Raw genomic sequence first — 23,626 nt, forward strand, 5'->3', positions numbered from 1 at the left:
CGGGGAAGGCATTTAATTGGCCAGTTATTCAGCAGAGGAGCAGCTGTGTGGAGGCCAAGGTGCGATGCTGCGATGGGGGGGAAGGCAGTGGGTCTCTCCTAGGAACCATGTATAGCCAGGGCGCTGGCCGGTCAATGCTTGTGTGATGCCTTTTTCCTCTGCTTCCCTGCACCTTCTCTGGGACGGCACCGTGACCTCCAAAGCTCTGACCCTGGCTGTCCCCACCCCCCACCCTGCCCCACTGGGGCTCAGGATTGGGTGATGCACTTGCAAACCTGGCTGCTAGCCAGCAAGCGCTGTGGCTGTGCCCGCGGGAGGGGAAGGGTCAAGGCAGCACCCAGAATGATGTGGCCTGGCAGGGGCGTGAACTGAAGGGGATTGGAGGTAGGTGGAGTACGGGGGAGGCTCCTGGCAGGGGCAGAGGTGAGGCACAGCACAGGGAACAGACAGGCCCCTGGTGCCCTTGGGGCAGAGCTCCCTCCGGGGAGGAGGCTGAGGGCATCCCACCTGCAGCAGGCGCTCAGCACCAGGCTCTCAAAGCAAATAAAGCAAATAAACTCTGACAGCTCCCTCTGCCAGGCAGAAAAGGCTCCTTCCCCCCAACCCCCCCAGCTTTGCAGATGGCAGAGGCAGCAGCTTGCCCGAGTCACATGGCAAATCCAAGAATAGCACCTGGCCCTCCTGGGTCCCACCCCTGCTGCTGTAACCACTAGACATCGCTCCCTTCGACAGAGTAGCAGCGAGTGGTGCGTAGGGGGAGCAGAGTGCAGCGTCCCCCCTCTGCCTGGAGCAGAGGGTTGAGCTGGGTGCCCCCCCCCCCCCCAGAGATGCTGCCTGAGAAAGCGGAGCGCGCAGGATGCTTCTGATCAGGCGCGAGGGTTGCCCCTGGGGATGCGGGGAATGGAAGCAAACAGCAGCCTGTTCCCTGCAGTGTCCTTCTGGAAGGCAGCTAACCGCGGTCGATTTCACAGCTCCAGCCTCCAGCCCCAGCCCCCGGGCCTGTCATTAACATAAAATCAATCCCCCAAACAGCAGAACTCCTGTGCAGTCTGGTCCGGGGGCTGCAGGGAAGCTAGGCCCTTTCCACGTGATTAAACCAAACCTTTTGATCCTCTCCAGCCTCTGTCAGGGACCGGGAACAGGCTGGCTGCAGGTCGTGCACCAGGGACGCACAGCACGTTGGCATTAACGCTGTGGCTGGCAGGGAGAGAAGATCCTGCAGACAGCACAGCACAGCCCTGGCAGCTGTGGCCCATTTGTCGCGGGTGGGCTAGATGGCCGGGTGCGTGGGAACCGTGGGCAGTCCGTCACACATTGCACGGGGGCGAAGAGAGCGAAGCCAAGGCATGTGCCTCTATTCCCACGCCTGCAAAACTGCTCCGCCGCCTGCCGTCAGTGCCTGAGGTCATTCTCGTTGCTTCCTGTGCTACAGGAGCACCTACTGGGCAGCAACCGAGATTAGCGGCTTGTGCTCGGTGCTGTACAGACACAGCCCCTGCCCTAAAGAGTGGGAAGTCAGTGTATGCTGAGCGGCCACCCGGGAGAGATTCAGATGCCGCCCAGCGGATTAGCAGAGCACCTCAGCCCACCACAGCTGGCAGCGTGTGCTTCCACCGGTGGTGCACATCTGAACATGCACTGGGGCGCGGAACACAGTGCATTCTGCACATGGATGGAAAAAAATAGAGGGAACTCGGCGTGTTGCCTCAACAGGAAAGCCAGAGCAATGGAGTCAGCAGCACACCAGGTGGCTCAGTCCCAGGCTTGCCCACTTCCCAAGGAGCGCTCCTGCGTCAGTACCACGGCTTGTCTGCTTGCACGGATGTCTCTAGAGGGGGGATTTTAAACCGGTTCCACGCAGGCCCTGCAAACTCCTGTGTGCATGCTCAGATTTCAGGCTCTCTGGAGTTTAGTTTCAGCCAACAGGAAGAGGAATAAATGGCTCCAACTGAAATCCAAGTGTCTACCCAGAGAGGTCCAATGGCTGAGCTAAGCGGGGGACGGGGGGGGGCAGACAGCCCCAAACCAGCCAGCTCCAGCGCCTGCAATGCCAGCCCCTTGCCTCCTCCCAGCCAGGCCATTGCACAGATTTGCAGTCCTACCCCTGTGTAAGTGACAGTCCCGTGGTGAAAGGTGCTGAACTGACAGCAGCGTGTTGCCAGCCTGAGGCCAGGCTGCCGCGAGGCAGAGCAGAGCAGGAGCTCACCCGGGAAGCAGAACCACAATTCTGTGCAGCTGGGGCGCCTGTGCTGCCCGGTCCCTCTTGCCAGCATTGAAATCAGCTGTAACCAGCCTTTTTGGTTCAGCGCCCGCCCTCCCACCGCCTCCTTTTGGAGCACCCTGGGCTGAGACACCACAATGCCGGGGCGGTGGGGGGCTGGCTTCCTGCAACATTCCATGCTGCGATTTCTCCAGGGGCTCCAGAAATGTAGGCTCAGCTTCTCAGCCCAGGCTCACAGCTTGGGCCTAATTCTCCACTGGCCTGAACTTTGAGCAGTATCTGCTCCCATGTGACGTACTCCTAAGCAGCACATGTGAGGGTCCCCAGAGCTTGGACTGGGTGGTGTTCGACATGTGCCGCCCACAGGGATAGACATGTGAGCCCATGGAGAACCAGGCCTTGTGGTGCTCAGCCCCTCGTGGTATCAGGCCCTGTGCTCACAGAGCTGGTGAGCTGCCAATGTGCCTCGGCACAGACCCAGTAAATCTGGTCTGGATGGTCCTGCCAGCCTGCAGTGTACATGCTAAGAAAGACATCAGCACAGCCAAGGATGCTGCTGCAGGATCAGATGGAGGCACAGACCTCGTGGGCCCTCGTTCCCAGCGCCATGTCACTGCCTCAGGTTCAAGGGTTTGTTTACCCAAGACAATGAATCCAGATTAATGAAAATTGTGTGTTTAAACTGGGTTAGTTCAACCAGATTAAGCCCCTCTGGGGACCCACTCCTCCGGAATAAAAGTGGCAACCTAAGCCCGGCATAGAGGTGGCCAGGTCAGTGGAAGAATTCTCCTGCTGACCTAACCTCTGCTTCTTGCATAGGTGGATTTATTACAGCAACGGAAACTCCCCATGCGGCAAGTGCCTACTCTTCAGCCCTACAATGGCATAGCTGCCCTGTGCTGCTGCTGCATTTGCTGTGTAGACATACCCTTGGGTGAAACCGTATGAAAGCCCCTGTGAGTCCCAAGAGCGTCCACACAGGGCCTTAAGCCAGTATAACTAATCTGGTGTAACTACACTGGTCTAGTAACCTCAGTGTGTTTCTCTTGTGCAAACAAGAGCTAAGGGTTTGTCTACGCTGGGAAGTTAACTGCATTGAAATTTTCCCATTCAGGGGTGTGAAAAAAACACCCTCCGCCACAGGCGCAGCAAAGAATGCTGCTGTAAACACCAGTGTAAATAGGCTCCTGGTGCAGTTAGCTACTCCCCTCGGGGAGGTGGTTTACGGGGAGCCCTGGCAGCACTTTACACTTGAGTGCATAGAGACAGGCTAAGATGTGTAGCCCTCCGCTGGCCTGTGCCTGACACACAACTGCCAGCAGAGAGGGGTGAACCACCGTGTACACCTCAATGGGCATTGGCCCAGATTCCACTACACTGCAGAAGGATGCTAACCCCACCACAGCTGCTTGGGTAACAGGCTCCAGGGCTCCACATTGCCTTCATCCAGGAGAGGGATGGTGGAGGCTCTGTCTCCAGATGGCCCAGGTGGGGTCTTCTTTCCCTGTGGGGCTAGGGTTCTCTGAGGAGCCACCTGGCAGGCCTTGGCTTTTGGTCACCACCACCGTTTGGGGAAGTTGTGGGGGGTGCACCTCGACTAGGACAGTTCTAGCCCCCAACCTTCCCAATCTCCTTCTCCCCACCCGCCCCTCCCACCAGGGACCCCCAGCTTGGAGAGGCCCCTCTGCATTGCCGGTCAGGGCTATGAGAAGGTCACGCTTATCTTGTCAGCTGAGCCAGGAGGCACCAACCAGGAAGGTCATATAACTGCCCCCCCACACCCTGCTAGGCTGTGCTGTTACAATACCCCTCCCTGTCTGTCGCCCCCGATCTCTCTCGCGGGCTGGGGAGAGAACTAGGAGGAAGAGGCTGAAAATGACCCACGGTAGAATAAGCTCTGGCTGCCGCCTCCCCAGCACAGTCTGGGAGTTCTGATGCACGAGTTTCCCCGAGATCCCTGGGGCTGGGAAAGTCTCCCAAGGGAGCCACTGCCCCGTGGTTGGGAACACACACAGGCTGCAGCCTAGACAGGGTCCTGCCTGGGCTGGGGAAGCAAACCCAGGCAAGGCCTACAATTGCAGGGCATGGCAGGCGCGTGAGCAGACAGCAGGCAGGCCTGGCGCGCAGGCACCCAGCGTGGCAGCCGCAGGAGCCTTCCCCCCATCAGCTGTCTTTCTGCCTGACGCCTGCTCCCGCCTGCCCATCTGCCTCCCTTTATGGCCCTCTTGCCAGGTGCCCTAAATGGCTGCCTGGCTAGGATACAGATGGGAACAACAGCAATTTCCTCTGCCCCCTACCCTGGAAGCCAACCCTGCTCTATAAATTCCTCCATGCAACAGGAAACCGCCAGCTGCAATTAAGCAGCCAAGCCTGTGTGAGACTTCAAACAGAAGGACTGAGCCACAAATGGCTGCGTGCCCACTCCCTCCCTCCGGGGGCGATGGCAGGGGCTCGGGGGGGGCGGGGAGCAGAGAGGTCAAAGGTTCTCTTTGTTCCTGCAGGAGGTGATGAGAGGCAATGGACTTGGCTGTGCGGAATTGCGGAGTGGGGAGGGGGAGTGCTGGCAGGGCCCTGGGCCCAGTGATCTCTACCTTCTGGAAGGCCCTCTGCATGACTGGAGCCCGGGGTAGGGGGAACACACCACACTCATCCATCCCCAGGAGGGCACACCAAGGTTTCCAGCCTCTGCAAACGGACTGGAAGCCAGAGCAAGCCGGTGCACTGCTGGCACTGATGGGGACTTGTGCAAGAGTCGTACATGGGAGCACAAGTGCGTGCACGCGTGCACACACACACGGGCATGGTGTGCACACTCGTGCAGGGTGAATGTAAGCACACCCATGTATGGTCTCACGTGGCGTGTATACAGGTGAGCACACATGCACGCCATGCACGTGTGTTTACACGTATGCAGTATGTGCCTGTACCTGTTTACAGCACACGCAGGCACAAGGGGAGCATGTGGCTGCCCAGCTGTAGGCCGAGCATGCTGGAACACGCGTGGACAAGGTCTGCCTGGGCACACGCCCAGCACGTGCCTGCCCTGTATATGGCACATGCTCGCATGTGTCTAAGGGGTGATTCCTGCCTGCGGAAAGCGGCCGACAAGCTCTTTGCCCCAGAGCCCCCGTGCCCGCAGGTGTATCCCCTGTGCCGTGGCCCTGCTGGCACCCAGCAAGCCGGGCAGAACAGCAGCTGCTCAGGGGCCTCAAGCATCATGTATGCAGGAAGGGCTGGCAGTGTGGGGAGGTGCCCCCGTCGGAATCCCAGGGTGGGTGTGTGCAAAGGTGCCCGGGCCTGTCTGTGCGCACTCATGCTTGTACACCTGTGTGAGCGCAGGGTTGTGTCTTGTGATGAGCTGTGTGTGTGTGGGTGGGTGTGGGTGACAGGTTGAGTGGCTCACAGAGGGTAGCTGTGGCTGTAACCTTGGCGACCAGGCCTGACCATTTACAACCTAGGTGACCAGGTAACACCTTTGTCTCCCCAGGCAGCAGGCGAAGAGAGGTGGAGCCTGGTTGGGTTTTGAATGACAGGCCTGGGCAGTTTGGGGGAGTTAGTCTAGAGGCTGGGGAGGCACAAAGCAGGCTCTCCTCCCCCCAGCACGGGCCGGACGGACCACTTCTGGATGCTGTGCTGGTGATTCTGTTCCCTGCTGTATCCCTGTCACTAACACACCTCTTCCACCTGCTGAGTGAGCATTTCTCCTGGCTGAGGGTGGGGTGCAGAGCCTGGGCACCCCAAACCCCATTACATGCCTGCATGGGGATCTCGGGGCATGTACGAGTGTGCAGACACCTTGTGCGCTGTGGGGGTTGATGGCACGGCAGCCCCTCTGCAGTGCTGGCACATTGGGCTTTGCCACTCCCCTCCCCTCACTCCTTCAGCCAGGCAGCAATGTGCTGGGGGCGGGGCAGGGAGGGGTGTCCATCCAGCTGGCTGTGTGAGACAAGCCCGGCTCTGAGCCCAGCCCCATTGGCTCTAGGCAGTGCCCTGGGGTGCAGCTGGAGCCTTCCTGGGCAGTGCCAGCCCTGCGCAAGAAGTGGGTAGTGAGGCCAGTGCAGAGCTGAGACCAGGCTGGGAAGCTGCAGGGATTCACGTCTCTCCTGGCCTCTCCCCCTGCCTGTGGCTTGGCCGCCCGCACCCGATGGTGCTAACTCACGGTTATGCCACAGCCTCAGGATGGAGGCCCGGCGAGCGAGACGCAGGCTGGCCCGGTGGGGAGGCTGGTTGCCAAGCACGGCCCAGGGGGACACGCTGCTCTGGAGACACCTGCTCATCAGCTGTGTTGGGTGGCACTGAGACCTGAGCAGCTTTGGCTGGGCAGCGCCAGCTGTTCCAGGCCAGCAGTGCCCTGCCCAGCCCAGCCCCAGGAAATAGGCAGCCCTGTGCCCAGGGGTGGCAGGAAGAGCTGGCTCAGCAGGAACGGGGGTGGTGGGGCACAAGAAGAGCACGGGAGCCTGTTGGCTCATGCCCTCCTAGGAGGTCTCCCATTAGAACGCTTTCCACAGCTACCTAAGGTTCCTGGGGTGAATCATTCCTCCTTGGCAGAGTCTGCTCTGTGCCCGTTGGGGGCAGGGATCTATGGGCAGCCTGAAGAGGGAGAGGGATTGCAGTAGCCCAGGGTGGTACCCTCGTGTTGGCTGCAGCTGGTAGCTTTGGGGAAATGCCCCCCCATCTCATCACACTGGTGCACCCCAATCCCTTGGCATGCCCCAAGCCCCATCGCTCCTGGCTCTTACACGACAAGCTAGGTTGCCAGCCTAAGCCCAGCAGAGCCAAGGCTTTTTTCCAGTCAGGCCCTAGCTTGCAGAGGAGTCCCACCCTGCTGGCTGCAGAGGCTGTGTTTACCTGGCCACTCAGGGCTTTTCCTGACTCCCTCAGAGCAGGGGGCTGGCCAACGCCGTGTGCGAGGCAGAGCTGGGTTGACCAAACAAGGCTGGGAGAATTGGGAGGCGAGTTTCAACCTAACCAGCCAGAACGAGAGCCTGCTCCTTTAAGAGCCAGGCCCAAGCAGCTGGGCTTTCAGTGGGGTCTGTTGAAGGCTGAGACCCACAGACACTTTAAGAACCAGGCCCAGCACCCCGGGGCTTTCCACAGCCAGCCCTGCTGCTCCAGAATCCGCCCCTGCAAAGGCAGCAGCTGCACCCTTCCCTCCTGGGCTGGGGAATTAATTAGCTGGCCCCAGCTGGGCCCTACACCACCCTGCAGCCAGGCCTGAATGCGCAGCAGCTTAACCCTTTCCCCTGCAAGCAGGAGGCAGGAGACCTGGGGCCCCGTCACTGAACTGTAACAAAGGCTGCCACCCCACGGAAGGTGAAAAGATTTGAGCCTTGTCAGTTCCCCAGCTCTGCTCAGCGCCCCAGACCTGGTTACCAGATCCCCGTCTTCACAGACACAGCCCCGGTCTGCTCCCCCTTCCCCATTGACCCAGAAATACCTCCCACGCCCGGCCCAGCCCTTTTCTGACCTGAGGGCTGACTGTCCCCTGGAAAGGAGCTGAGCAGGGCCTGGCAGCTGCATGGGAAGCCCTGGCAAAATGCAGCTGTTTCTGGGGTGGTGCTGGTGGAGGCAGTTTGTGAGCAGGTCAGGAATTAAGCTAAGGAGAGGAGGCAGCCCAGGGGGCTGGAGGCATGGCTGCGAGGCCTGGTGTAGATGGGTTAGTATAACTCACAATGCCCGGGCGTGGGTCACCGTCCCCTGTAGGGGCAGTTAGGCCACTTACAGAAAGCAACCGAGTCTCCGCTCCAGCCTGAGCTGAGGGTGAATCTACACTTACCTGACGCTCACGGTCTATCTTCTGGAGCTCGACTTTGCTGCACGTGAAGACACAGCAAAAATCACTCGCTCTGGGCTTGGCCATCGACCCTGGTACTGCATGTCATAGGGATGTCCTCGGCCGGAGCCTGAAAAGCCCCATCTACCCCCAGGAACAAAGTCGATCCTGTTACGTCGATTCTACCTGCCGTAGCTAGAACTGCGTATCAGAAACCGACTGCCTGAGAGGCAGCTGGTTTGTAGCTGAAACGTTAGAAGCTTCTGCACCCAGCTCCAGTGGTCCCAGCTTCAAGTCTGCCTGGTGGTGGTTACATTAATTCATGCTGGGGGACCCCATCAGAGCTGCCAGGGGAGCCAGCGCAGCTCCCCGCTCGAAGCTGTAAGGCAGGGGCTGTGTCTATAGGGGACTGAGCACACGCCAGCGCCCATCCTACACCGAGTCCATCTAAGCAGGGCCAGAGCAAGCACACAGATGGGGAGCAGGCAAGCCCTTGGCTGAAGCCCAGCACTGTGGAGGCCAGTGTAACTGCTGAGCCTCAGCAGTGGTCTCTGAATCTCCCTCTGGCTCTGCAGGATTTCCTGCTGGGATCAGCCCCCTTCAGTCATGCTCTGCCTCAGCAAACGGCAGCGAGGGCGCCAGCTCCTGAACAGCGCTAAACCCAGCGGCCACATCATCCCCAGCTGCAGCCAGCTGCACTGGCCCAGCCAAAGCCCCCTTCCCCACCCTGCTCCTGGGGTGCTGCGGGGGATATAAGCAACAGGGCGTAAGGAGGAAGGGATGGCGGCGGGTGGCTGCTGGGGCCAGAGAGAGGAAGGCCCGGGGTGTGTTGCTCCCTGCTGCGGATAGCAAAGATCAGCGATGGTCTGTCCTTGAGACATCCCAGGCTGACAGCTCAGGGCCGCAGGAGGCCACCCTTGCTGGGGGTGACCTGTCAGCATGGAATTCTCTGCCTCTCCCACAGAGACGGCGTTTCCAAGGGGGCCTTTGTGTTTTTGAATGCCTGACCGTGCCAGAGGCCCTGCCATAGCAAGGGCAGTTATTTATAGGGGCCTGGTTTGCTCAGCCCTGGGCCTGCCCCGCTCCCCAGCTGAGAGAGGGAGGGGCTGGTTCTAATCCTCTTTGGATGCTGTCCCAAAAGCTCAGATGGGTCCTGGGCCTGGTAGCCCCTCCTGCTAGGCTGGGGCTGGGGCAGGGGCCTGAGCATGGGGCAAGTTAACCCTGCCCACTTCCCAGCATCCAGAGAGTCGTCCCTTCTTGCCCTGGTAAATACACCCAACAGCTGGCTGGGGCAGGAGGCCTTTAAAGATCTGCCAGTGCAAATCAGAGCAGGGCCAGAAGAGGGAGCTTCCTGAGCTGCCAAAGAGGGCAGGGGCAGGTGCGGGGCGGGAGCCTTCCCCCTCTCTTCCCCACATCCACCGAGGCACAAACCCACACGAGCGTGTGTCGCACAAAGAGGGAGGGAGTGTGCTGGGGCTTGGCCTCTGTTGGCCCACCGTCCGCCCAGCAGTCACCCCCAGGGCTTAATGTTTGCGGCATTAATTAAGCGTAACTAGGGGTCGTCTCTCCTTGCTGGAGTGGTTCTGAGGGCCAAGAGCTGGAGATTCGCTCCAGCTGGAGGGCTACAAACTTATATTAAGCAGCTGCGAATCTCCTCTCGTCCCCTGATGGCAGGGGATGGGGCCCTGGGACGCCAGCGCCTGCAAAGGCTGGCAGTGCTGCTGGGGAACAGCTGGTTTTCACCAGCTCTCCCCGTGCAAGTCCTGGCCCATGGAAGTCCCCCGGCTGAGAGTGGCCATGGAGCAGGAGGGCTCTGGAGACCAGTGAGCCCTGGCAGAGCAGTAACCAGCCTAGCAGCACACGTGCACCACTGGGCATAAGCCAACGACACTGAACCTGCTCTGCCCTATTGCACCCAGCTAGGAGCCCCATGGCCCAGCTGGCTACAGAGGTGGGCTTTCCCCTTGGCCAGCTCCCTGCTGCTCTCCCCTGGCTCTCTGCCAGTTGTAGTCTAGCCTGAGAACAGCCCAGCCCCCAGGTGTCCCCCCCCCAGCAGGACGTGCATGAACTGCGCCTCCCTCACCAACGGCTCTGCACCAAACAGCCGCTGCAGCTGGGATGGGAGAGGATGTTAACTCCCAGGCTGCCAGGTGCCAGCCCCAACCAGGTCCAGAGCGCAGTGCAGGGATGACCTCGCTCCCCACTGCCTGCAGCTCTGTGCACGGCGTCGCGCTGGTTGGGGGAAGCTGCTCCCTTCGCTGAGTGCTGCAGGCCCCAGGGATGGGGAGGTCAAGGAGGCGCTGCACCGAGAGGGAGTTCAGACCTGTATTGCCACATCACTAGCCTCTGCGGTTCCTGCCAGGCTCCTCTGTCAATGCCCGGGGCCCTGAGACATCCTGGGCTCCCCAGATGGTCCCTTCGCAGCTTTTCCCCCCCCGGTGGATTTTCTTGCCACGTGTGAATTAATTTTTTTTGTACAAGAGGCACATGTGACAGGGCACCACCGCTAAAACCACAACCCAGCCGCGGGCGCCCAGCTAAGCGGTGTCTCCTGTGCGGCCGTGCCAAGGCCTAGCTGACGGGGCTCCTACCCCCAGCTCTGGTGCTGCCCCTCAACCCTGCACACGGGGCTCTGGCGGGGCAGAGAACTGGCTGAGCCCGACTCCCACCCTGCAACACAACCTAGTTTAATCCCTGACTTTAAGCTGAGCCTGTAGAGGTGACAGCCCCGTCCTTTAACCCCCGCAGCCCTCCCCCTTCTCTCCCTAGCCCTGACACCACCTCCTCCCGTGCCCCCAGCCGCCGCCAGCCCCACACCACGTCCCGCTTGTTAGAAAGGTTCATTCCTCTTTATTTACAAGTTTGATTTTAAAAAGCCCCCCACAGCGGGGGCAGGGAGAGAGCCCCAGGCAGGTGAGGCCTCGAACGCTCTGCACGCCAGCGAGTGAGCCCGCAGGCTGGCCCGGGGCCTCCCCTCCCTCTGCTGCTCCAGGGCTGGAGCCTGGGGCACCAGGGAGTGATCCTCCCTGGCTGGCCCCAGGAGCAAGGTCAGGCCTGGCCGCTGGCCATTGGCAAAGGAGAACAAAAATTACCCCTTCCAAATTCCACCCTGCACGAGGAAGGGCTCGGCTCCCCCCAAGCCTGGTGCACAGGGCCTCCCTTGCCCCGCAGCCGGGCCAGCTCAAGGGGCAGCTGCGGAGACAGGCTGAGTGGGTGGCACTTTCCCCGGGCCGGTTGCTTTCACATTCTTGTCCCGGCCCCCTCAACCCTCCACCGACCCTAAGCCAGGCTGCAAACTCTGCAAGCTGGCTTCCCCTGCCCCCTCCTCTGGGGGCAGAGCCTGGGATTGCTGGAGGGGAGAAATAACACCTGCCCCCTCCAGAACTGAGTATGGGGCCCCCCCAGCTCGGCCAGAGGGGGGTTGGTCCCCATTTAAGAAGCATTTGGCGCTGCCTTCTCCCCTCCTCCAAGCAGCAGTTTATGGCTTTTAACAATTTGGCTCTGGTTAAGGAAAAAAGACACAAATGCAAGAATTACAGGGAGGGGAGAGGGAGAAAAACCATAATCCCTCCCACCCCCACCCCAAAGGCCCAGGACCTGCTCGCCCAGGAGAAGTGCAGAAGGGTTTGTTAAAGTCTTATAAATAAACAAATGGCTTGGCAGAAAGTCCCGTACAAAAGCGTGCAAGAGCCCCGGGTACAGGGGAGGGTTGGGGCAACCCCCACCAGGCAGTGCTGTTGAACTGGGGGAGATGAGTGGGGAACAGAGAGGGTAGCTCCTAGCAGCACACCCGCCCCCTGAGCCGCTCCCCCGGCTGTGCTAGGACAGAGATGAGAGGGGGCTCGGCTTCCATCTGTCACACGGGGACAGCCGGGGAGGGGGCGGGGGAGACGTGCAAAGGAACAAGCTGCTCAGCAAAGAAAGCTGCAGCTTCGCCACCCCCCCAGCCCACCTCAGAAACGTGGAGCGACCCTTCCGCTGTGCTACCCCCCCCGAGGAGCCCTGGGCAGACGTGGGGGCCGTACCGCACTCGCCCTACTTCCAGCCTCCTCGGGAGCCCGGCCTCTGGGCCTCCACTGCTGGCCTCCCAGGCAGAGAGCGCTGTGGCAGGAGCCCAGGGCCGGGGAGGCAAAGCCAGAGCAGAAGCTGAGTCACAGCATTGCAATCTGCAGCCCCCAGCGTTAAGTGCACCGGGAGGGAGGCAGGTGCTGGTGGCTGGCCAGGGCAAAACATGGGACACTCGAGAGAGTGGCGGGGGGGAAGAGGGGGCAGCCAGCTCCAGGGAGCAGCCGGATGGTCCAAAGCGGCTCAGGTCCAGGTGGGGGACGCTGCCCCCAGCCCAGCGCCACAGCTAGCACCTCCCCAGCCCGTGGCATACCATTTTGGTAGGGGGGCGGGTCTGCAGGCTGGGCTGGCCTCCAGCCCCTAGGGACAGGCCGGCTATATGCTCCCCCTAAAGAGAATGGTGCTGGAGCTAGGCAGAGGGTGGAATCTCCCCAGGCCGGCCCAACAGGGGAGTTGCAGGGCAGCCTCCGTGGACACCCCCAGAGATGGCCCTGGGCTGGGGACTCATTAGAATCAGAGGCAGGTGCAGAAAGTACCCCTGCCCAGCAGAGCGAGGGTAGCACAGAGGGCAGGGAAGTAACAACCCCCACAGACGGGGACTCAGGAAAGGGCCTGGCCCAGCTTGTACAAAGAGGGAAGTCCTGGCCTGGTGCCACCTGGCACGGCAAGTCCTGGCGGGGTGGGGCAAGCGCCGGGGCACTGCTGGCTGGCTCAGAGTGGGGCTCACTGGTCGTCCCCCGGCTGGTACTGAGGCTCCGTGGCTGTGAAATAGTCTTCCAGGAAGGACTGGAGGTATTCGAAAGTGGGGCGCTCCTCAGGCTCCTTCTTCCAGCACTGCAGCATCAGCTCATGCAGGGACGTGGGGCAGCTGCCCGGACACTGCATGCGGTACCCCCGCTCCACCTGCTCCAGCACCTCCCGGTTATTCATGCCTGCACAACAAGGACAGCTGCTGAGTCGGGGGGGAGGGAGGAGCTGCTGCCACAGGGGCTTTGAGGACATGAGACAGGTCTGGCCTGAGGCGGGAGGCAAGTGCTCTGGCCCTGTGAGGTGGAAGGAGTTGACTCCCCTGGTTAGGTTGCATGCGTTTCCCAATGCCCTGCGGTGACACCAGGTGTGTGCCTCAGTTTCCCTAAGCACAGCATCAGGGCATCGTGGGAATGGCAGTTTCAGTGTGAGGACTTCACGCATGTAGACAATGGCCCTCTAAGGCCTTTGTAACCAGGAACACCAGGTGAGCCCTTTCTGCCCCGCCCCCCACAAATAGGACAAAGGCAGGAGGAGGGGCCTGGCCGGTTTGTATTGGAACTGGGCTGTTGGGTGGGGCAGTCCGGCTGGCTGGAAAGGGAGGAAGGAGGGCAGGGCCCAGGCCTGGGGGACTCCCTCTGGGCCCCTCTCCCCAAGATGGATTGTATTGTTTCTGTGCTGACAAGTCTCTTCTACATTGCACCCCGTCACCTAATAAACCTTCGCTGAATGAGAGCCACGTCTGACTGCAGAGGGGGTGCAGGGCCTGGTGCCCCCACACTCCATGACAGGCCCCACCTGACAGGCTGGAGGGAGGTGGTTAGGTCACCAGTGCCAGCGGTGGGACGAGAACCCAGGAGTCCTGACCAGCAAGCCGCACTGCTCTAACCACTAAACATGATTCTAGGATGCATTAACAGGTGTGTTGTGAACAAAACACGAGAAGTCCTTCTCCCGCTCTGCTCTGCGCTGGTTAGGCCTCAGCTGGAGTATTGTGTCCAGTTCTGGGCACCGCAGTTCAGGAAGGATGTGGAGAAATTGGAGAGGGTCCAGAGGAGAGCAACGAGAATGATCAAAGGTCTAGAGAACATGACCTATGAAGAAAGGCTGAAAGAACTGGGCTTGTTTAGTTTGGAAAAGAGAAGATTGAGGGGGGACGTGATAGCAGTTTTCAGGTAGCTAAAAGGGTGTCATAAGGCAGAGGGAGGGAACTTGTTCTTTCTTGCCTCTGAGGATAGAACAAGAGGCAATGGACTGAAATTGCAGCAGGGGAGGTTCAGGTTGGACATTAGGAAAAAGTTCCTAACTGTCAGGGTGACCAAACACTGGAACGAATTGCCAAGGGAGGTGGTAGAATCTCCATCACTGGAGCTATTTAAGAGGAGGTTAGATAGATGGCTTTCAGGGATGGTCTAGAAAGTGCTTGGTCCTGCCATGAGGGCAGGGGGCTGGACTCGATGGCCTCTCGAGGTCCCTTCCAGTCCTACTCTTCTATGATTCTATGATGCTGCCTAGCTCCTCTGTAGCACTTTTCAGAAGTAGCCTTCCAAGCATGTCACAGAGGAGTCAGTAGCGTCAGCCCCATTTCCCAGATGGGAACACTAAGGCACGGGGTGGGGCTATGACTTGCCCAGGTCAGCCTGTAGATCAGTGGCAGAGCCAGGAATAGCTCCCAATGCTTTACCCGGAGGGAGGAGAGTGGAATTCAGCGCTGGGAACAGACCCGACCCCTAGACCGCTCTTCTAACCACTAGACCCTGCTCCCTCCCCGGGCTAGGGCAAGATCCCAACAGCTAGTGATCACAACCCAGCGGGAGGGGCCACGCAGGCGCCCGGCAGCCGTACCTGGGTAGGGCACGCGGCCCTTGGTGACTACCTCGGTCATGAGGATGCCAAAGGACCACACGTCCGACTTGATGGTGAACCTCCCATAGAGAGCAGCCTCTGGAGCCGTCCACTTGATGGGGAACTTGGCACCTGCAGGGAGGGGGCAGATGAGATGGGAGGAGCAGGAGGCAGCGTGCCCACTGCCAGCTTGGGTGCAGGGATCCTCAGGACTCCTGCCAGTGGGGGAGCGGGGCCCCTTCGCCTCCCCCAGCAGGGGCACGTGGGTAGAAGGCTCGGCAGGTGCCACCAGAGCATGGGTGGGGCAGGGGTAGTGCCCAGCCATCCCACAACCCTCCTGGGGCAGAGGGGAGCCCACCGCGGCTGCCCCGTGCGACGAGGAGGGTGAAAAGCCCTATTGCCCCACCTTGGCGCGCCGTGTACTCGTTGTCCTCGATGAGGCGGGCCAGGCCGAAGTCAGCGATCTTACACACCAGGTTGTCGCCCACCAGGATGTTGGCGGCACGCAGGTCCCGGTGGATGTAGTTCATCCGCTCGATGTAGGCCATGCCGGCCGCGATCTGGGGGGAGGGACATGGTGAGACTGGGGTCACCCTGAGCAAGCCCCTACTTGCTCCCCCAGCTGGGGAAGGGGACACATCACCTCCCTCCTCTCCCTGGGGCTCTTCCAGGCCCCTCCTCGCCCCAGAGGTGGCTGGGACGCCCAGGCTGCCAGGAGTCCCTCCCAGGTGGGACCTGCCTGGTGTCAAAGCTCTCCCGCTTTCCCACCTGCTTCCCATCCCTCGGTACCTGGGCCGACATGTCCACCAGCTGGGGCAGCTTCAGGAACCGGCCATCCCCATCCTTCAGGAATTCCAGCAGGCTCCCTGGGGCAGGGGAGAAGGAGGATCAGGCCCCCAGCTGGGCCCCCCCAGCCCTGCCCCCGGCTAGCAGTCGCTGTTTTCTTCCGTATGTTCCTTCCCCCAGTGCCCACCCCAGGGGACTCGCCCATCGGCAGCTGCCGCAGAAGCTGCTCTGGCTGGGGCTGTCCTGGGCCACCTGGGAACCGGCAGAGCGGAGGGCCAGGCCCCTGCCCGGGTGCAGGCCCAGCTGGGGCAAGGAAGCTGCCCCCAGCTCTCACCCTGGCTCATGTACTCAGTGACTATGTAGATGGGTTCCTCCGATACCACGGCGTAGAGCTGCACCAGCTTGTCGTGCCGCAGCCGCTTCATGATCTGGGCCTCCTCCAGGAAGGCCTCCGGGGACATGGTGCCGGGCTTGAGCGTCTTCACCGCCACCTTGGTGGTGGCGTTCCACGTGCCTGGAGCCGGCAGGAAAGGAGCAGCGTGAAGGCCGGGTGGGCCGCCCGCCTCGCCCGGCCGGGAGTGACAATGATGGGGAGCGGGGGGTGGTCAGCGTTAGCTCCAGGAGGGGCATCCCCCAGGGTCCCAGTGGGTGCCCATGTCTCACCCCATGTCAGGGTCTGGGTCTCAGAGTCCTCCCCCAGAACATCCCTTGGGATGGCTCAGTGTAGAAACCAAGCTGGGAATGGGGAGAAAACTTCCCCCACCCTACAGGGGCTGGAAAGGGGCTTCCTGAGGCCCCCTGCTCACATCTACCAGGCAGAGAGCCCCACTCCCGCCCAGAGGTCAGAAAAATACCCCCAAAGTTACTTGAGTAAAAGTACAGCTGTGTTGGGAGTATGTGTACTTAAGTACAAGTCATTCGTGCCCAGCAGGGAAACTACTTGAATAAAAGTGCACAAACACCCCTCCCCCCTTTAGTGTACTCAAGTACCCTGAAGCTTCTACTCAAGTCACTTTTCAGGTACTTTTCCCACCTCCGTTCCTGCCCACACAGGATCATCAGACCCTGTGGGTCTGGTGGAGACCAGAGGGAATCCCCTCCCACCAGCCACTCCCCCACACCCAGCTCTGCCTCTGCAGTGCGCCCGCCTTACCCATCCACACGTCTCCAAAACAGCCCATGCCAAGCTTCTTATCCAAGCTTATGGACTCCCGCGTTATTTCCCAGGCGTCTTTCGACAGGCCCAGAGTCTGGGGCTTCATAGCGGGGCATGGCTGGGTTAGTAGATGGCACAGACCGTCATTGAACTCTGCGGGGGGGATGATGGGCAGGGGCAGGAGAGAGGAAGGGGAGTGGAGAATGGGATGAAGTCAGCATGCACATGCACAAGGGCCGAGCGGAAGAGGTGGTGGCGAGCGAGCCCAGGCTCCGACTGATCGCCTGCCTTGGTGCCGCGGTGGAAGCCTGTTTCTCCACCAGCTGGCGCTGTTCACCTGCGCTCCTGGGCAGCGTTAGCTCTCAGCAGAGGCGGCTTTGCCCTGCCAGGGCAGCAGAGGGGCGGGGTATCCCCTGCGGTGGGCACAGCTCTGCCCTGCAGCCCCCGACCAGAGGGTGGCTCCATTAAGGCTGCACTCCAGCCAGGCGCACAGAGAGGACTAACTGGCTGTCAGGCACCAGGGCTGGCTGCTTAGTGGGGCAGTGCCAGGAGGCCAGGATGAGTCTGGGGTCATTGACTTGTTCCCTCCCGCCACAGGTTCACTGTCCTAGGTGCTAGGACCAGCAGAGGGCTGTTCATCTCTAGAGCAGGCAATCAGGAGCTCCCAGCCATCAGGAGGGGAGTGGAGGGGCACCAGAGCTGGCTGGATCCAAGGGCAGCTGGAATGGAGCAGGAATGGGCTGGATCGCTTTCAACAGCCTTTTCCCTAAGAAAAATTCCCCGCTGTGCGAGACACACATGCATGCTAGGCTGAGCCTGGGCATAGAAACCCCCTTGCACCCACAGACCAAGTTCAGCTCAGGTAGCAGCAACGGCGTGGCCCAGCCTGGCTCAAGGGATTTCAGTCCCCAGGGCTCTGTCAGTCCCGAGCAGACGGCTAACCAAGTGGGCCGGTTCAGGCGAGGAAGCCCCAAGCCCCCTGGGAAACAAGCTGAGGCCCAGCAAACTCATTGCACTCTGCCAAGGGCTCACGGCCAAAGAGCAGCCCCATCACCCCCCTGCTGCGGGCGATTCCCACCGCCCGGTGCTGCCCTGGTTGGATCCAGCCTTTGGCATGCCTCCCCTCACCCCGGCTGGGTGCAGAGCCTGGAGTTCTCGCCTCCCCTCGCAGCTCAGCCCCCGCATGCCTGGAGAGTCCTACCCATCCACACTTCCCCAAACTGCCCATTGCCCAGTCTCTTGATGAGCTGCAGCGACTCTCGTGGAATCTCCCACATGTCTTTGGTTTTGACAGACAGGTCTGCCAGCTTGGGCATCCCCCTGTGGCACGGCACGGCCAGGCGGCAGCACAGGCCCGCGGCCCGCTCTTGAGGGAGGAGCCGCGGGAAGGAGGGAGGAGAGAGAGAGAGGTGAGAGCACAGATGGAGACCGGGCAGACGAGGCACTCGAGGGCTGGGAGAGAGAACACACACTCCTGCGAGCCCGGGGGCAGCACGGCCCCACCGCTCGCCCGCCCCACTGTGGCCCGGGGGTCACCACCACCTGGCAGGCCCCAGCTGCAGGAGTCGCAGTGGCATACTAGACGAAGCAGGGCACCCCCTGGGGGGGCTAGGCCTCAGCTTCGCAGTGGGGCCCCCTGAGTCCCACGGGAGCTCAGCCGAGCTCCTTGGCGGTGACTCTAGGCTGGCTGGCACCCAAAAGTCACGGCTGTTCTACCTGCCACCCTGAGCCCAGCTGGCGGGTGGTTCCTGGGTCACCATCTCCAGCTGAGCCCCTTGGGCCAGCCTGGCTCCCATGGGCCGGAGTCTGTGACCAACGCCAGAGAAGGGAGTAACCAAAGCCCTCCCCACCCCCCCACACAGGCTGCTCCACATTGCAGGTGACCACCTCGGTGGGCCCAGCCGGGGTGAGTTTTGTTTGCCACACAAGGCCTTAGCGGAGGCCTGGCACTGGGGCACAGGCTCCCCAAGGGCTGACCCCTGGCAGGAAAGGCACCCCCTCTCCCCCAACTCCAGAAAATTCCCACTGTGCTCCAAGGGAGAGCCCCTCCCTGCTTCTCCGGCTGCCCCATGGCTCCGATCCGGGGCTGTGCTTCACCGCCTGGGGGTGGATCTCATTGCAGCAGCTGGGCTGAGCACAGGAAGGCTCAGGGCAGCTCTGAGGCACCTGGCGAAGCACCCTCCAGCTCATCCCCCTTCCCACCTCTGTCTGGAACGCCAGACCTCACCCCGTGGCCAAACCCATCTCTCAATGCAACGCTCCTTCCCCTCCCCGGGCCATCCCTGGCTTGCCCCTTCCCACCTCCTTACCTCTGTAATGCTGGACCAGCTCCTGCACGGTCTCAAACTGGGCCCGAGTGGTGATGTAATAGCCACCGTTATCCAGCTTCCGGATCTTATAGTGCTTTACATGGTCGCCTTTCATCTCGTCCCAGTCCCGGATGGACAGGGAGTAGGCACCTGGGCAGGGACAGCCGAGGGTGAGGCCGGAGACAGACCCTGTGGGGCACACTGGGGGGCGGGGGCAGCTAATGGGCAGCAGCAGGGAGCGCCGGGCTGCCCCACAGGAGAGCCAAGGGGGTTTGCATCCAAGATCTCTGCTGCAATGATCCCATCACTGCTGTGCCGAGATGGGAGCTGTCTGGCTCCCGGGGGTTGGGCGGGACATCCCAGGACACCCCCCCGGCCCCCTGAACAGGAGGGCGCAGTGCTACCTTTGGTGGTCTCACTCTCGCGGATGAGGAAGGTCCCTCGGGAGCTGCCATGGCACAGGAGCAGCCTCTCCGCATCCTTTCTCCCCATCTTCCCAAAGTACCACCTGGCGGGGAGTGGAGGGGGAAACCGTTAGGGTTAGTCACACACTGGGGCAGCCATGGCTCACCCACGCCTGGCCTACTGGGGGGAACCAGGAATGGGGTGTGTGTCTCGGGCAGGGGCGGGGGGGTGGGGAAGGTAGAGGGTCTGCGACTCTAACGAGCTCTCAGAGAACCAGGCGAAGGATGGCCCAGCCCTGAGACTCAGAGCTCGGTTGGCTCTGGGAGCCTTAGGAAGGTCACTGACTCTCCAGGAGCCTCAGTCTCCCATCTGTAAAATGGGGAGAAGAGAGCTTCTGTTCTCCCAGCCTGCCTCCCTCTAGGCTGGAGCTTCTCTGGGGACAGGGCTTCTCTCTTAGTTCATGTGCTGGGCGCTGGACGTAGCATGGGGCCTAGATCGCGCCTGGGGTTTCTAGGTGTGAGGGAAACACGCAGCAGAATACAGTAGCTGGGCACAGGATCAGCAGACATGCACAGGTGGTACTGAGCAGGGCAGGATGTTTGTGACTTTTTTGAAACAACATCTGGGCAGCAGAATGTCTGGATTCTCTTCCTAGCGGAATCACCACCCACTGGAGTATGCCTGGGTAAGTATGTGAGCCCACACTTTTTCAGTGTTGGTCCCAACTGTAAGATAGGCACACAGGTCCCTGATCACAGGATGGAGGCATTGGCCTTTCAGCCTCTCTGCCTCAGTTTCCCTTCCTGCAAACTGGGGATAATAAACCCCCTTCTGCTTCCCAGGAGGGCTGTGGGAGTGAATTTAACAATGAGTACAAAATGCTTGGGGACCTGGGAGTATAGAATTACAGAACTGTAGGGCTGGAAGGGACCTCAGGAGGTCATCTAGTCCAGCCCCCTGCCTAAAGGAGGATCAACCCCAACTGAATCATCCCAGCCCGGACTATGATAAGCCAGGACTTAAAACCTCCAGGGATGGAGATTCCACCACCTTTCTAGGTGATGCATTCCAGTGCCCCACCACCCTCCTGTAGTGAAGTAGTTTTCTGATATCCAACCTACAGCTCTCCCTCTGCAACTTCAGACCATTGCTCCTTGTTCTGCTGTCTGTCACCACTGAGAACAGCCTCTCCCCATCCTCTTTAGAGCCCCCTTCAGGAAACTGAAGGCTGCTATCAGATCGCCCCTCACTCTTCTCTTCTGCAAACTAAATAAGCCCAAATCTCTCAGCCTCTCCTCAAAGGTCACGTGCTTCAGCTTCCTAATCATTGTTGTTGCCCTCCATGGAACCCACTCCAATGTCTCCCCATCCTTTCTATACTCAGGGACCTAGAACTGGACACAATACTCCAAATGTTGCCTCATCAGTGCCAAGTAAAGGGGAATAATAACTTTTCCAGCAGTTCTAGAGATGTTTCTCCTAATACACCCCAATGTACCATTAGCCTTCTTGGCTACAAGGGCACACTGTTGACTCATGTCCAGCCTCTCATCCACTGTAATCCCTAGGTCCTTTTCTGCTGCACTGCTACTTAGCCAGTCGGTCCCCAGCCTGTAACAGTGCTTGGGATTCTTCCATCCCAAGTGCAGGACTCTGCACTTCTCCTTGTTGAACTGCATCAAATTTCTTTTGGCCCAATCTTCCAATTTGTCTAGGTCACTCTGAACCTGATCCCTTCCCTCCAATGTACCTACCTGACCCCCTAGCTTAGTGTCATCTGCAAATTTGCTGAGGGTGCAATCCATCCCCTCATCCAGGTCATTAATAAAGATGTTGAATAATATTGGCCCTAGAACTGATCCTTGGGGCACTCCACTTGAAACTGACCGCCAACCAGACACTGAGCCAGACCACTACCCGTTGAGCCTGTACATCAAGCCAGCTTTCTATCCATCTTACAGTCCATGTATCCAACCTGTACTTCCCTAACTTATGGGCAAGAATGTTGTGGGGGGCTGTATCAAAAGCTTTGCTAAAGTCAAGGTGTATCACATCCATTGACTTTCTCATGTCCACAGAGCCAGTTACCTCACCACAGAAACTAATCAGATTGGTCAGGCAGGACTTCCCCTTGGTGAATCCATGTTGACTACTCTTGATCACCTTCCCCTCTTCCAAGTGCTCCAAAATGGATTCCTTGAGGATCCCCTCCATAATTTTTCTGCGGACTGAGGTGAGGCTGACTGGTCTATAGTTCCCTGGATTGTCTCTGTCCTTTTTTAAAGATGGGCACTATGTTTGCCTTCTTCCAGTCATCCGGGACCTCTCCTGACCTCCACAAGTTTTCTACGACAACAGCCAAAGGCTCTGCAGTGATATCTGCCAATTCCCTCAGTACCCTTGGATGCATTAAATCCGGACCTATGGATTTGTGGGCATCTAGATTTTCTACATAGCTCTTAAACCATTCTTTCCCCACCAAGGGCTGCCCACCTCCTTCCCATACTGTGGCACCAGAGCTGACCTTGTCTGTGAAGACTGAGGCAAAAAAAGCATTGAGTACTTCAGCCCTTCCCGCATCAAGTGTCAGTAGGTTACCTCCCTCATCCAGTAACAGCCCCACACCTTCCCTGATAACCCTTTTCTTGTTAACAGACCTATAGAAACCCTTCTTCTTACCCTCCACATCCCTTGCCAGCTGCTTTCCCTTTCCTGATTACCCCCAGCATTCTCCAGCCATATGTTTATACTCCTCCTCAGTCATCTCTCCAAGTTTCCGGTTCTTATACACATCCTTTTTGAGTTTAAGCTCACCAAGGATTTCTGTGATCAGCCAAGCTGGTTGCCTACCATATTTTCTTACTGTGCATTGGGATAATTTGATCCTGTGCCTTCAATAAGGCCTCTTTAAAATCCTGCCAGTTCTCCTGAACTCCCTTCCCCTTCATCTTAGCTTCCCCAGGTATCCTGCCCATCAGCAGAAAGTGCTAGAGGGCTATTTATCCAGACTTCGCAAAGGGTAACTCACTCTCATGCTTCAGGACACCAGCTAATGTTACAGGGGCCAGGAAGAAACCCCCCATTCCCACCTGCAGGCGAGGTGCATCAAGAGAGAATTCACCTCCCAAAGCATCAGGCACCAGGCATCAGTGGAAGCAGGTTACCAGATGAAGGTGGCCCAGCTGGTCTGATACGGAGGGGCAACTCCCAGAGCCAGGATGCCTTTATACAGATCCCAGGTGTGTGTCAGGGACCGTGGAGGGTTTGTTTGGGGGATCTGTATTGCCCAAGGGTGTTAGGGGGATTGGAGCACCTCCTGGACATCCCTCCATCACTGGTGTCCTCCTCTGTCCCCCATACACCTGGTTCTGGAAGTCCAACACCTCCAAGGCCCATGGAGCCAGGGCTGCTGTACTCACTCTTCTGCCTGGATGGAGTCCACGGGGGCCACGTAGTTGCTGGGGATGTAGCCCGTGGCCCCAGTGCTCAGGGACCTCGCTTCCCACCAGTCGCCCTCCCTGTGGAGCCAAGAGATGAAGTCAGTCTGGGAGGGGGCCTTGCCAGGCAAAACAGAGCCTGGCTTGGAGACCCTGCCCCACCACGCCCCACCCCCACATCACGTGGCAGTCTGGCACTATTGCCGGAGGAGCCCCCCCAGGGCCAGCCAGCTTCCATGGCAATCAACAGATCACTCCTGTTCATCACCTCTGCCCCCAACCCAGCCAGCCAGGTCCCCCGCGGGTTTCCAGTGGCCTAGTTCTCCTGAGTTGGCCAGCCATCGTGCACCCATGGGTGTGTTGAGGTTGTCCATCTCATGCCACGTGTGACCCAAAGCCAGATCCAAACAGCGACCCATCAAACCTCCAGGCGGAGGGGGCCCGAAGCCATGGGGGAAACCACGTGCTAGCAGGACGGCATTGTGGTGCCAACGCCAACAGGCCAGGCTGCTCCCACAGCAGGGCTGCACGGGGTGGGGAGCCCCAGCCAGCCTCAGACCCAGGTGGATTTGTGCTTTTGGGGAGGAGGGGTGCAGGGGCAGCATTCCTACAGGTACTCACGTATTATTGATAATGTGGAATTTCTCCCCCTTCTGAAACGTCAGGTCATCCTCCGTCCGGGCTTCATAATCGTACAGGGCAATGAAAAGGGTCACCCCCCCGCCTGTGAGACACAGGGACAGGGCAGTGAGGGAACCACAAGGGGCAGGAGGTCGTGAGCTGGCACGAGCGAGCTGCGTGTCAATTGCAGCTTGAGATCATGTCATGACCCCGGCCCCAAAGAGCTCGCAGTGGGACAGACATGGGGAGAGGAGGAAAAGT

At 59.7% G+C, this 23,626-nt stretch overlaps 1 protein-coding gene across 5 annotated transcripts in view; it reads right to left on the minus strand.

Moving 5' to 3' along the window:
- Positions 1-10,821: 10,821 nt before the first annotated feature.
- Positions 10,822-23,626, minus strand: part of FGR (FGR proto-oncogene, Src family tyrosine kinase) — a 47,312-nt gene continuing 34,507 nt past the window's right edge. For 4 of the 5 annotated variants that reach the window (XM_074976107.1, XM_074976103.1, XM_074976104.1 and 1 more), the window contains 10 exons: positions 23,366-23,468; positions 22,727-22,825; positions 19,307-19,410; positions 18,903-19,052; positions 17,795-17,959; positions 15,772-15,951; positions 15,441-15,517; positions 15,058-15,211; positions 14,652-14,783; positions 10,822-12,991 (listed from right to left, as the gene is read on the minus strand). In XM_074976107.1, coding sequence (XP_074832208.1) covers positions 12,783-12,991; positions 14,652-14,783; positions 15,058-15,211; positions 15,441-15,517; positions 15,772-15,951; positions 17,795-17,959; positions 18,903-19,052; positions 19,307-19,410; positions 22,727-22,825; positions 23,366-23,468 — 1,373 coding nt within the window. In that variant the 3' untranslated portion in view covers positions 10,822-12,782. Of the gene's footprint in view, positions 12,992-14,651; positions 14,784-15,057; positions 15,212-15,440; positions 15,518-15,771; positions 15,952-16,590; positions 16,747-17,794; positions 17,960-18,902; positions 19,053-19,306; positions 19,411-22,726; positions 22,826-23,365; positions 23,469-23,626 lie in introns of all 5 variants that reach the window. The other variant, XM_074976108.1, reaches the window with a different exon arrangement.

This window comes from Carettochelys insculpta, chromosome 24 (genome assembly GCF_033958435.1).
Source record: "Carettochelys insculpta isolate YL-2023 chromosome 24, ASM3395843v1, whole genome shotgun sequence".
NCBI classification, from domain to species: Eukaryota; Metazoa; Chordata; order Testudines; family Carettochelyidae; genus Carettochelys; species Carettochelys insculpta.